The following is a 14882-nucleotide window of genomic DNA, read 5'->3' as shown; positions in this document are numbered from 1 at the left end:
AAGCGTAATTTTTCTTTTTTTATGGAATTTTTTTATTTAATAAATGTTTGGGTTTTTTCCTTTTTTTTTACCACTTAATAGTCCCACAAGAGGACTATATCAGACAGTGTTTTGTTTGCTTTTACAATGCAATGCATAATCCCTGTAGTGCATTGCATTTTAATGGCAATGCTATTCTAACATTGGCGCAGCCTGCTGGAAATTACTGATGGCTGGTCTTGGGCCTACATCAGAGCCCTGCCAGCCTTCATACACATTGGCACCCCACGATCGCATTTGCGGGGTGCTGATGGGTGACAGAGAGAGTCCACTCCCTCTGTCAGCACTTTACATGCGGTGGGAGCCATTGCCCACGGCATGTAAAGTGTTAAACAGCCCAGCTATTAGAGCAGGGCCGTGGCTCTCATGTGAGAGCCGGATCCCCGCTGCATGCTGACCCGTGCAGCGCTCAGACTGGGCCGCTTTAAAAAAGCGGCAGCCCAGCCTAAGGCCCCTTAGTGACCGCCGTAAAAAGGCGTATGGGTGGTCACTAAGGGGTTAAGGGTTCTCTTTTTCTTGGACAGAGATATTCAGAAGATGCCTGCCCTTTATCTGATTATTATTTTTTTTCCCATTCAACATTATTTTAGAGCATTTTGATGTTTTATTAGTTCACTATATAAACAAGTAGTTTACAGCTCAGAAAATCATGTTTCAGTAAACTATATTTGCCACTCAGTGGTCACCAATTCATTTTGGAGGGTTTTAGAAACTAGCAACATGTATCAAATAAGTCTTGCAGATTCTATTTAGGAAGGTTGTTATTTCAGACTCTGGATATTTGATTTTAAATGTAAAGAGGACAAAATCAACAAAAATGTGATCCGTTTTCTAACAAATTAATTTCTGGCACAGATATCCCCGGTATATCCGTGTCCCACATAAGAACCCCCAATACACCCAGTGAAGACCTAGAACTCATCCATTGGCTGCAACAACATCAAGTAGACGAGGATACAATAAACAAGGTATGCGATACCTCTGCTTGATCCACAGCATAGAAAAATGTTCCAAGACAGGAGTTGTAAAATTGGTTGTCAGAGGCTATTAGGCAGCACAGTCACATTCGGGTTTGATCAAGTACAGTTGCAAGAAAAAGTATCTGGACCCTTTGGAATTATATGGATTTCTGCACAAATTGGTCATAAAATGTGATCTGATCTTCATCTAAGTCACAACAATAGACAATCACAGTCTGCTTAAACTAATAACACACAAAGAATTAAATGTTACCATGTTTTTATTGAACACAACATGTAAATATTCACAGTGCAGGTGGAAAAAGTATGTTAACCCTTGGATTCAATATTTGGTTGAACCTCCTTTGGCAGCAATAACTTCAACCAAACGTTTCCTGTAGTTGCAGATCAGACGTGCACAACGGTCAGGGGTAATTCTTGACCATTCTTCTTTACAGAACTGTTTCAGTTCAGCAATATTCTTGGGATGTCTGGTGTGAATTGCTTTCTTGAGGTCATGCCACAGCATCTCAATCGGGTTGAGGTCAGGACTCTGACTGGGCCACTCCAGAAGGCGTATTTTCTTCTGTTTAAGCCATTCTGTTGTTGATTTACTTCTATGCTTTGGGTCGTTGTCCTGTTGCAACACCCATCTTCTGTTGAACTTCAGCTTGTGGACAGGTGGCCTTAAGTTCTCCTGTAAAATGTCTTGATAAACTTGGGAATTCATTTTTTATTCGATGATTGCAATCCGTCCAGGCCCTGATGCAGCAAAGCAGCCCCAAACCATGATGCCCCCACCACCATACTTCACAGTTGGGATGAGGTTTTGATGTTGGTGTGCTGTGCCTCTTTTTCTCCACACATAGTGTTGTGTGTTTCTTCCAAACAACTCAACTTTGGTTTCATCTGTCCACAGAATATTTTGCCAGTACTGCTGTGGAACATCAAGGTGCTCTTGTGCAAACTGTAAACATGCAGCAATGTTTTTTTGTGGACAGCAGTGGCTTCCTCTGTGGTATCCTCCCATGACATCCATTCTTGTTTAGTCTTTTATGTATCGTAGATTCTCTAACGCGGATGTTAGCATATGCCAGAGACTTTTGTAAGTCTTTAGCTGACACTCTAGGATTCTTCTTCACCTCATTGAGCAGTCTGCGCTGTGCTCTTGTAGTCATCTTTACAGGACAGTTACTCCTAGGGAGAGTAGCAGCAGTGCTGAACTTTCTCCATTTATAGACAATTTGTCTTACTGTGGACTGATGAACAGCAAGGCTTTTGGAGATACTTTTATAACCCTTTCCAGCTTTATGCAAGTCAACAATTCTTAATCGTTGGTCTTCTGAGAGCTCTTTTGTGCGAGGCTTCATTCACATCAGGCAATGCTTCTTGTGAAAAGCAAACCCAGAACTGGTGTGTGTTTTTTATAGGGCAGGGCAGCTGTAACCAACACTTCCAATCTCATCTCATTGATTGGACTCCAGTTGGCTGACACCTCACTCCAATTAGCTCTTGGGGATCTCGTTAGTCTAGTGGTTCACATACTTTTTCCACCTGCACTGTGAATGTTTACATGATGTGTTCAATAAAAACATGGTGACATTTAATTCTTTGTGTGTTATTAGTTTAAGCAGACTGTGATTGTCTATTGTTGTGACTTAGATGAAGATCAGATCACATTTTATGACCAATTTTTGCAGAAATCCAAAGGGTTCACATACTTTTTCTTGCAACTGTATTTAAAGTGTAAGTTTTAAAAAAAGAAAGTTTGCATATTTGCTGTTTTTCTTTGTACAATCATTACTGTGAAGGAGCAGGCTTTTTGTTGCTTCTCTTTCTCTTTCAGTTATATTATTCCCTGTGTCAGCTGCACAGCTAGATTCATTTTGGTCAGAAGCGGGGGCATCTTTTGTGGATTTTGCCAGCACTGTACTGCTGTGATGTCCTTTCCCTTACTTCTCACTATGTTTGTTTTCAGCTGCGGTGCACACAGAACAGATACGGAGGGTTAAATCACACATACAGACACACAGGGGCTCCCATAATCTTCAGAAGCTGCGTAGAAGCAGGCATTTTATCAGGCTCAAGATCTTAGCTAGCTCTGACACTCCCCCATTTTTGTGAGCGGTCTTCTGTGTCTGTTACTACAGACCATCCTTGCCTGACAACAGGCAGTGGACTGCAAATTAGGTAGCCATGTCTTTACAGTTTATTTCAGATGGATGCAGGTATATTTTTTAAATGCAGTAATTTAGAAATGTGCTAGTTACACCATTCTCTACTAAATACAATTAAATTGTGTGAAAGTACAGTGAATCTTTAATATTAAGCAATCTGGTTTTAAGAGGTGCCATAAGGTATAATATTTCTGTAATAGGATGACTGCCCACACATGCCAACAGCATCCTTATTCAGTGCATTTAGGGCAAATATAGTGTGATATAAGTATAGGGTATAAGTATCTGATTGTTGGGGGTCTGACCGCTGATCATTTGAACAGGAGGTCCTGTATACCTGTGTGAAAGGAGTGGCGGGTGAAGCATGAGCGCTGCCACTGCATTCCCTTGGTATGAGTCTACTGGACACAGCTCTGCCCTCAGCATGCTGATGTCTAGCCCTATCAAGGGGTGGGAGGAGTGTGCAGAGCACAGGGGGTGTTACAAAGCAGTGTTTAAAGAGTTGAGCCCTACCTCCTGCTGCTCAAACTTCTCATTTGCATATGAATAAAAACTGTTAATCAGCATGATGAGGCCTACCAGGTTTAATAGGGTTAATCCTGGTGACAGAGCTGCTTTAAAAGGTTTTCATATCTTATAAGGTAATGGCATATCACTAGGATTTGCCATCACTCTATGATCTGTGAGTGTCTGATAATTGGGACCACCACAGATCCTGAGAATGAAAAAGCCACTTTGCTGGGTTACTGCTGCATCCTCTTCAGGGCCAGTTCTATGCACATCCACTGTGCATGGAACTGACCCGGTTTACTTGAATGGGGTCATTCTGGGAGTGCCACCGTTCGGGGGGAAAACGGTCAAGAGGACACGGCACTAAACCAGCTTTGTGGTCCTTCCATTCTCGTGATCAATGTGGATCTCATTGCTCTGGCCTCCAGTGATTGTAAAGTAAGGGTATATCTTAGTGATCACTTTATATGATGGGAATACCCCTTTATTACTTTTATTGTAACTGCTTTACACCATAATTTAGGTATTTTCATGATATACAATAGTTCAAGTCTCCTGGTAATGTTTTCATTGAAAAGGTACTTAACATTTGAAGTGGTCTGTTCGGATTTTACAGTGATGGCCTATCCTTTAAGCCATCAGTTTAAAATCCCGAAAACCAGTTTAACCACTTCAACCCCCCTAGCTGAAACACCCTTAATGACCAGGCCACTTTTTACAATTCTGCACTACACTACTTTCACCATTTATTGCTCGGTCATGCAACTTACCACCCAAATGAATTTTACCTCCTTTTCTTCTCACTAATAGAGCTTTCATTTAGTGGTATTTCATTGCTGCTGACATTTTTACTTTTTTTGTTATTAATCGAAATTTAACGACATCCATATATAAATTTTTCGCTAAACATGTCTTTGATAAAAAAAAAAATGTTTGGGTAAAAAAAAAAAATGGTTTTGGTAAAAGTTATAGCGTTTACAAACTAGGGTACGAAAATGTGAATTTCCGCTTTTTCAAGCAGCTCTGACTTTCTGAGCACCTGTCATGTTTCCTGAGGTTCTACAATGCCCAGACAGTACAAACACCCCACAAATGACCCCATTTCGGAAAGTAGACACCCTAAGGTATTCACTGATGGGCATAGTGAGTTCATAGAACTTTTAATTTTTTGTCACAAGTTAGCGGAAATTGATGATTTTTTTTTTTTTTTCTTACAAAGTCTCATATTCCACTAACTTGTGACAAAAAATAAAAACTTCCATGAACTCACTATACCCATCACAAAATACCTTGGGGTGTCTTCTTTCCAAAATGGGGTCACTTGTGGGGTAGTTATACTGCCCTGGCATTTTAGGGGCCCATATGCGTGAGAAGTAGTTTGAAATCAAAATCTGTAAAAAATGACCGGTGAAATCCGAAAGGTGCTCTTTGGAATTTGTGCCCCTTTGCCCACCTAGGCTGCAAAAAAGTGTCACACATCTGGTATCGCCGTACTCAGGAGAAGTTGGGCAATGTGTTTTGGGGTGTCATTTTACATATACCCATGCTGGGTGAGAGAAATATCTTGGCAAAAGACAACTTTTCCCATTTTTTTTGTATACAAAGTTGGCATTTGACCAAGATATTTATCTCACCCAACATGGGTATATGTAAAATGACACCCCAAAACACATTGCCCAACTTCTCCTGAGTACGGCGATGCCAGATGTGTGACACTTTTTTGCAGCCTAGGTGGGCAAAGGGGCACACATTCCAAAGAGCACCTTTAGGATTTCACCGACCATTTTTTACAGATTTAGATTTCAAACTACTTACCACACATTAGGGCCCCTAGAATGCAAGGGCAGTATAACTACCCCACAAGTGACCCCATTTTGGAAAGAAGACACCCCAAGGTATTCCGTGAGGGGCATGGCGAGTTCCTCAAATTTTTTATTTTTTGTCACAAGTTAGTGGAATATGAGACTTTGTAAGAATTTTTTTTTTCAAAAAAATCATAATTTTCCGCTAACTTGTGACAAAAAATAACTTGCCATGCCCCTCTCGGAATACCTTGGGGTGTCTTCTTTCCAAAATGGGGTCACTTGTGGGGTAGTTATACTGCCCTGGCATTCTAGGGGCCCTAATGTGTGGTAAGTATGTTTGAAATCAAAATGTATAAAAAATGACCTGTGAAATCCTAAAGGTGCTCTTTGGAATGTGTGCCCCTTTGCCCACCTAGGCGGCAAAAAAGCGTCACACATGTGGTATCGCCGTACTCAGGAGAAGTTGGGCAATGTGTTTTGGGGTGTCATTTTACATATACCCATGCTGTGTCAGAGAAATATCTTGGCAAAAGACAACAAGATATTTATCTCACCCAGCATGGGTATATGTAAAATTACACCCAAAAACACATTGCCCAACTTCTCCTGAGTACGGCGATACCACGTGTGACACTTTTTTGCAGCCTAGATGCGCAAAGCGGCCCAAATTCCTTTTAGGAGGGCATTTTTAGACATTTGGATCCCAGACTTCTTCTCACGCTTTCGGGCCCCTAAAATGCCAGGGCAGTATAAATACCCAACATGTGACCCCATTTTGGAAAGAAGACGAGTTCATAGATTTTTCTTTTTTTTTGGCACAAGTTAGCGGAAATTGATTTATTTATTTTTTTCTCACAAAGTCTCCCTTTCCGCTAACTTGGGACAAAAATTTAAATCTTTCATGGACTCAATATGCCCCTCACGGAATACCTTGGGTTGTCTTCTTTCCGAAATGGGGTCACATGTGGGGTATTTATACTGCCCTGGCATTTTAGGGGCCCAAATGCGTGAGAAGAAATCTGGAATAGAAATGTCTAAAAATTTTTATGCATTTGGATTCCGTGAGGGGTATGGTGAGTTCATGTGAGATTTTATTTTTTGACACAATTTAGTGGCATATGAGACTTGGTAAGAAAAATAAAATAAAAATAAAATATTTATTTCCGCTAACTTGTGCCAAAAAAAATGTCTAAATGGAGCCTTACTCCGGGGGTGATCAATGACAGGGGGGTGATCAGGGAGTCTATATGGGTGATCACCCCCCTGTCATTGATCACCCCCCTGTCATTGATCACCCCCCTGTAAGGCTCCATTCAGACGTCCGTATGTGTTTTGCGGATCCGATCCATGTATCAGTGGATCTGTAAAAAACATACGGACGTCTGAATGGAGCCTGACAGGGGGGTGATCAATGACAGGGGGGTGATCAGGGAGTCTGTATGGGGTGATCAGGGGTTCATAAGGGGTTAATAAGTGACAGGGGGGGGGTGTAGTGTAGTGGTGTTTTGTGGTACTTTACTGAGCTACCTGTGTCCTCTGGTGGTCGATCCAAACAAAAGGGACCACCAGAGGACCAGGTAGCAGGTATATTGGACGCTGTTATCAAAACAGCATCTAATATACCTGTTAGAGGTTAAAAAAATCGCATCTCCAGCCTGCCAGCGAACGATCGCCGCTGGCAGGCTGCAGATCCTGCCTCTTACCTTCCGTTCCTGTGAACGCGCGCGCGTTCACAGGAAGTCATGGCTCTCGCGAGATGACGCATATATGCGTCACTCTGCGCAGAGCTGCTGCTTCCGGACCGCGGATCTGCGTTAGGCGGTCCGGAGGCGGTTAAAGGGAACCTGTCATCAGGATTTTGTGTATAGAGCTGAGGACATGGGTTGCTAGATGGCCACTAGCACATCCTCAATATGCAGTCCCCATAGCTCTGTGTGCTTTTATTGTGTAAAAAAATAAAATAAAAATTGATACATATGCAAATTAACATGAGAGTCATATCTTACTTGTGTGACCAGAGAAGAGTCATATTTTCAAGCTCTGACTCCTCTCAGGTTAATTTGCATATGTATCAAATCGGGTTTTATACACAATAAAAGCACACAGAGCTATGGGGACTGGGTATTGTGGATGTGCTAGTGGCCATCTAGCTACCCATGTCCTCAGCTCTATACCCAAAATCCCGGTGACAGGTTCCCTTTAATGTTGTCCTGTTAATGAGCAAATCATTCATATCGTTTCATCCATGTTTATTCTGTTTCAGTTTATGGCAGAAGACTATACACTGGAAGATATCCTGTGGCATGTTACACGAGATGATTTAAAATCCATGAATCTAAGGTAAATTGTACTACATCATTGCATGAGCTTCCCTGCTCCTGCTTTTCCTCCACTCTCTGAGGATCCCTGATTGTAACCTTATTAGGGCTCGTTCACATGAGCGTGTCCCTTGTGACAGAGGGATTGTGCAGTCTGGACTACAGAAGCCCAGGAAATTATCATGATTGATAATTCTGTGTGCCTCCGCCTGACCTTTCTTCTACAGAATCAAACTGACAGCTTTATGTCACTATGATCCCGTTACAGAAAGGTCAGATCCAGATGCTGGTTTCAAAAATGCAGAATGTTTAGTGACACAACCCCTTTCAGTTAACAGTTGGTTTTGAGGACTCCAAGCTGTCAAACGGTTGGGTATGTATACCCCCAATTAATTTGCCCACATTGTTTGGCTGGATCTTCCAGCCAATTACGCACAGCAGATCAGCTAATTGAATGTAATTTCCAGTTTCTATTTCGCACCATTGTATGAGGCCACTGTAACTGGAAGGACCACTTATATATGTCAACTATTCATCACATGTTCAGTAACTTTTTAAGTAATGTACTGTCACAAGCTTCTCCCTAGAATGTCACCCAATATTGCTGTTTCTTTTTTTTTAGTGTTCAACCCTTTATACCTAAACTCTACATAATGACTGTCTGTCTGTATTTTCACAGGGGAGGAACTCTATGTGCAATCTGGAAGGCTATTGTGGACTTCAGAGAGAAGCAGTCTTCTTGACATATGTCTTCCTGGAATTAACACCCAAACCAGAATTCCTGCTAGAGAGGCTGCTGCACTTTATCTCCGTGTTTGTTCACCAATGTGAAATCATTGTGAAGAACAAGAACAGGCTGCCCTTATGCCTACTGAAATCCGCCATAGGTTCATGGAAGGGATGCAAGATAATATTTTAAGCTGTACATACAGTTCTTCCATTCTACTGCAAAGTGTGACGGCAGGTTCCTTTTACCAATTAATTACAAAGGGAATCAAACTTTTTTTATTTGTTTTAATTTGTCAGTTCTATGAAATGTGATCTGCTGGTAATGTCAATGTGAGTTCCAGTCTCCTTTGTGTGTGTGTGTGATATATATATATATATATATATATATATATATACATATATACACACACACACACACACATACACATACACATACACATACATACACACACACATACATACATACACACACACACACACACACACACACTCTTGTGTTGGTGGGACTGGGAATATTCTATTTGAATGACATTTACCTTTTTTATTATTCTCCGTACTGTTTTTATTGACCGTTTTGACTGAAGAGGGAGCAGAATTAGTAGTCTTTTATGTGTATTTGTTTTTTACTTCAACAATATCAAACTGTACCAGTTCAATATTCTGTATGTGCATTGAACCAAAGTCGGCTTGTTCTAAAGCTATTGTGACGTTAGTCCTACTAATAAACCTCTGACAAACAACACTGTTTTCTTTTCCATTTTTCATATACACAGGACAAAAAGCATTTAAAAAATAACAAAATTACATTTGTGCCCAGGTAGCTTGAACATGTAAAAGGTGTTGTAGCTAGGAATTGTGTATAAACTGAGGGCACATACCTATCATGTAAAAAGTGAAGTTATCAAATTGGATTCTGAGATTAGCAAAATGGGGAAGCATTTTTTTTGCTTATTTCTACCCCATGATCTATGTGTAAATGTATGTACATTTTTGTCATGATTTTGCGCATAACATACTGTACAGATCTGCTTTTGTAGCAATTGCTATGATTGGAGAATACATTGTTCAGTACCAGTAAACATGATCAAAGCGGGGGGGGGGGGGCATGGACCTGACTGGGTATGTGAGCGGACGTGCGGTGCAGAGCTCCTGGCTGAGTCTCCTGCAAATCTGATTACCTGCTGATGTGGTGGGCAACTTAATATATAATCAAGTGGACGTGTTCCCCCTGCAAATTGCCATCTTTTTGCGGCGATATGACGAGCCAGAGATCCAAGGGGAAGAAGCGCGATTTGCAAAACTCTCTGATGTAGCGGCACAGCTGGAGAAATATGTCCGCTCGTCGAATCCACCAGTGACCGCTCTGGATTCAGAGGATGTCAAAGTGGTGGAACCTCTGGATGCTGCTGGAAGTGATGGCTCTGGCCCGGTGCCAGAAGCAGGGAAGGAGGTTAGTGCAGCACAGAGCAGAGGGGCAACTCCGGAAGCAGAGCCCATCATTAAAAATGTATATGCAGCGGTGGCACAGTGCAACATGGCGCTCACCTCATTAAACACTCACATGGGGGGCCTCAAAGAGGACATTCTGCCTATGAGGCAAGTGAAGGAGCGTGTTGGCGAAATGGACGGCCGAGTCAGTGCTATGGAGGATCAAATGCCGCCAGTAAAAAGGGATCTACAGCGTGTAATACATAATGTCACACTGCTAATCTCTAAATCGGATGATATTGAAAACAGGCTAAGGCGCAATAATGTCCGAATAATTGGTGTGCCTGAACATACAGAAGGAGCGGATGCTGTGACATTCTTTGAGAAATGGCTTGCTGATAAAATTGGGGGAGAGAAATTGTTTCCGCTTTTTGCAATTGAGCGGGCTCCCCGTGTACCACTCCGCCCACCACCGCCGGGGGCGCCGCCAAGGCCTCTTCTGATTAAAGTCCTGCGTTTTAGAGATCGAGATGCAAACCTGAAAGGAGCAAGATACTGTGCGGATCTTACTATAGATGGAAATCGTATCTCCCTGTTTCCTGACTTATCTGCAAAAGTCCAAAAGAGGAGAGCACACTTCCTAGATGTCAAGAAGTGACCGAGAGCCCTACAACTTCCCTACTCAATGATATATCACATGTTCGATACTCCGGAGGCAGCTTGTCAGTGGCTGGATACGCATGAGAAGGATCTATGCGAAACACCTGAAAATGTGGCACATCCTTAATAGTATCTGAAGGGAGTCCAAATCATTGAGGACTGCAGGGACATATGTCGGTTCCTAAAATATATATCCTTGCTGGGTTAATGTTGCATGCAGGGGGAAAAGGGTTAATAGGGGAATGTCCTCACTTCCGGGAGCTCCTCTTCAATCCTTATCTTGGATGTTTTAATTTTGTTCTGCACTGTTATGGGTTAAAATATCAAGGAAAGCTAGGGCCCATAGCCGAGTAGTACTGCATGCTGTACAAGAGGCATTAGTGTACATTTTGATCAAAAGGCATAAGCCCACTCGCCACACCAAGGTCGCCTCTTTTGAGTGGGACCTACTCTGACAAAAGGGCGCAGTGCAGTGACAAAGCGGTAATGCCCTGGTAGGTGGCGTGACCCAGGAGTCAAAACAACAACGCTGCTGTCTGACAATGCCACCCATGGCACTGGGTCCCACCAAGCCACCAGAACAGCACCACAAAAACAAAGGCCACCACGCAGTACTGCACCATGTGAACAGTTGTCTAACACAACATGTCCATTGCTATCAGGAGCTACAGGTCAATGACCACTATATGCAGACTTGTGTGATTAAAACCACCTGTGCCGAATGGGAGAAGTGCTGATACCAGTAAAGAAAAAAATAGACCATTAATATACATGAGGGGGGAGAAACAGAACTGGATCACACATCCACAATGCTATGCTTTGATCTAACTCTCTTATCAGCGCTATATTAAAGTGTACAGCCCCCCATACTGCATGCTGTACAAGAGGCATTAGTGTACATTTTGATCAAAAGGCATAAGCCCACTCACCACGCCAAGGTCGCCTCTTTTGAGTGGGACCTATTCTGACAAAAGGGCGCAGCGCAGTGCAGTGACAAAGCGGTAATGCCCTGGTAGGTGGCGGGACCCAGGAGTCAAAACAACAACGCTGCTGTCTGACAATGCCACCCATGGCACTGGGTCCCACCAACCCACCAGAACAGTACCACAAAAAAATAGCAATAAACATGTTGTGTTAGACAACTGTTCACATGGTGCAGTACTGCGTGGTGGCCTTTGTTTTTGTGGTGCTGTTCTGGTGGGTTGGTGGGACCCAGTGCCACGGGGGGCATTGTCAGACAGCAGGGATGCTGGTTTGACTCCTGGGTCCCGCTGCCTACCAGGGCATTACCGCTTTGTCACCGCACTGCGCTGCGCCCTTTTGTCAGAGTAGGTCCTTGGCGTGGTGAGTGGGCTTATGCCTTTTGATCAAAATGTACACTAATGCCTCTTGTACAGCATGCAGTATGGGGGGCTGTACACTTTAATATAGCGCTGATAAGCGAGTTAGATCAAAGCATAGCATTGTGGATGTGCGATCCAGTTCTGTTTCTCCCCCCCATGTATACTAATGGTCTATTTTTTTTCTTTACTGGTATCAGCACTCCTCCCATTCGGCACAGGTGGTTTTAATCACACTAGTCTGCATATAGTGGTCATTGACCTGTAGCTCCTGATAGCAATGGACATGTTGTGTTAGACAACTGTTCACATGGTGCAGTACTGCGTGGTGGCCTTTGTTTTTGTGGTGCTGTTCTGGTGGGTTGGTGGGACCCAGTGCCATGGGTGGCATAGTCAGACAGCAGGGATGCTGCTTTGACTCCTGGGTCCCGCCGCCTACCAGGGCATTACCGCTTTGTCACTGCACTGCGCTGTGCCCTTTTGTCAGAGTAGGTCCCACTCTTGTACAGCATGCAGTATGGGGGGCTGTACACTTTAATATAGCGCTGATAAGCGAGTTAGATCAAAGCATAGCATTGTGGATGTGCGATCCAGTTCTGTTTCCCCCCCCCCCCCCCATGTATGTCTAATCTGTGTTTTGGTTTATGCGGGGGAGGGTCGGGTTTGGGGGGAACTTGAGACAGAGTATATGCTTAATATTGGGTCATATAATGGCTCCCCAGGGGTGAGCGGCAGCAGGCAGATGTTTTTCTGCAATTGGTTTGATTATGGGTACCCTTAGGATTATTGCCTGGAATGTAAGGGGAATGGGCCAGACTTCTAAACGTCATGCGATCTTCCATGCTTTGCAAACATACCAACCGGCAATCTTTTGCCTATCTGAAACGCATCTTACTTCTGACAAAACTCATCTGATACACAGAGCATGGATGGCGCATGAGTTTCACTCTACTTATTCCACCCATGCGCGTGGTGTTAGTATTTTAATACATAGATCTATTCCATTGGTCGCTAGAGACACATGCATTGACAATAAGGGAAGATTTATATGTGTGGACTGCTCTATTTTTCATTTTAAGTTTATCCTGGTGGCAGTATACATTCCCCCACCATACTCCAGCGAGGTTCTGACAAAAATACTAGTGTTCAAAACCAAGTTTCCTTATGTCCCTGTACTAATGATGGGAGACTTCAATATGTACATGGACAAGTCTCTGGATAAGTTCATTCCAGACGCTTGTGAGGTGGGCTCCTCACTCTCCTTGCTGGCTAGATTGATATCAGAGGTTGATATGTGTGATCTCTGGAGGGCTAAGCATCGGGAAGAAAGGCAATATTCTTGTTACTCTTACATAATTAATTGTCCAGAATTGATCTAGCGTTGGGATTCCTGTCCTTATTGGAACTGATCCAAGAGATCTCTTATCTCCCCCCGGAGTGTATCTGACCGCTCTCCCATTCTGGCGCAGTTGAAATTAGGAAAAAAAAAAGGTGTCTATATCAAAAGCATTAGTGCCCCCAATCTACCAAAAGTAGGGCTCTCTCTGTAGAGCTATCCAATAGAGTACTGACCACTGAATCCAAATATATAGCAACTCCAACACAGCAAAATGCAGCTAATTGGAAAGAGGCAAAAGGGCTGTTAAAGGAACATTTAATAGAAAAAGCTGGAGATAAACTGTTCTTTAGGACCCAGAGCTATTTTATAGAGGGTGACCGTGCCGGTCATTTATTAGCCACTATTATTAAAGCACAGTCTGGACCCTCCTGTGTAACCTCTGTTAGGCATGTACAAGGGGATTTAATTACCGGAGATAAAGCTATACTGGGAGTATTCCATGCTCGTTTTATGGTCCAGGCTTACGGTCAGCCCGAAGGATAGAGAGAATTACCTGATAGGCATTTCCTTGCTCAATATATCTATGAAGCATCAGGAGATGCTAGATGGAGATATCTGGCTGGAGGAACTTGAGTTGGCGCTAAGATCTTTTCCTAATGAGGGGGCACCTGGGGGGGGGGGGGGGTGACTTGCCTGAGGAATTTTACAAGAAGGACTAGGAGTTTCTACTCCCACACCTACAAAATGTTTTTAAGGACTCATATCGGGCAGGTATTTTACCTAGTTCGATGAGGGAGTCGATTGTGGTAGTGCTTCCAAAACCAGGCAAGGATCCTACACAGGTAGACTCTTATCACCCTATCTCCCTGTTGACTGCAGATGGTAAAATACTGGCCAAGGTTCTAGCTAATAGATTATTGACTGTTATTAATACTATCATTCGTGAAGACCAATCTGGCTTTATGCCTGGAAAACCCACATCCCTAAACCTTAGAAGCCTCTTTCTGAATCTCCAGTTGGATAGGGAGGGCTGTGATCTCACTCGATGCGGCCAAAGCTTTTGATAGCGTTGAGTGGGATTACTTTTGGGCAGTTCTGTCCAAAATGATATTTGGCCCGATATTTATAAAATGGGTGCAACTGCTCTATAACCAACCTAGAGCTAGGATTAGAGTAAATGGAAGGATTTCTCCGGCGCTGGCACTGGAGAGGGGAACAAGGCAGGGCTTTTTTGCTATAGCTGTAGAACCATTGGCTTGCCTCCTTAGAACCACACCGATATTCCAGGGCCTCAGAAGAGGGAACTTGGAGGAGCATGTGTCGTTATATGCAGATGATATGCTGCTGTATGTAGGTGATTTGGTCTCACCCATACACCCTATTATATCACTCATCTCTGAATTTGGCAGGCAGTCTGGACGGCTTATTAACTGGAATAAGTCTGTGATACTCTCATTGTCTCCGGTTCCGCAAAATTTCTGTCTTGATCATACTAAACTTGGGGTAGTATCCTCATTTAAATATCTGGGCATTGACGTCTCCATCAATCCCCATAGATACATACCCGATAATATGATG

General features: G+C 43.1%; 1 protein-coding gene across 1 annotated transcript in view; it reads left to right on the top strand.

The window, feature by feature from the left end:
- Window positions 1–9277, top strand: part of MAP3K5 (mitogen-activated protein kinase kinase kinase 5) — a 185903-nt gene extending 176626 nt beyond the window's left edge. Inside the window, exons 28-30 of the mRNA XM_044289658.1 lie at window positions 895–1007; window positions 7754–7830; window positions 8488–9277. Of these exons, the coding sequence (XP_044145593.1) occupies window positions 895–1007; window positions 7754–7830; window positions 8488–8551 (254 nt within the window). The 3' untranslated portion in view covers window positions 8552–9277. The remainder of the gene's footprint in view (window positions 1–894; window positions 1008–7753; window positions 7831–8487) is intronic.
- The last annotated feature ends 5605 nt before the right edge of the window (window positions 9278–14882 follow it).

The sequence above is a fragment of the Bufo gargarizans genome, chromosome 4, assembly GCF_014858855.1.
Source record: "Bufo gargarizans isolate SCDJY-AF-19 chromosome 4, ASM1485885v1, whole genome shotgun sequence".
In the NCBI taxonomy this organism is placed as follows: domain Eukaryota; kingdom Metazoa; phylum Chordata; class Amphibia; order Anura; family Bufonidae; genus Bufo; species Bufo gargarizans.
The sequence above is the reverse complement of the archived record's forward strand: the minus strand, read 5'-3'. Positions and strand labels throughout refer to the sequence as shown.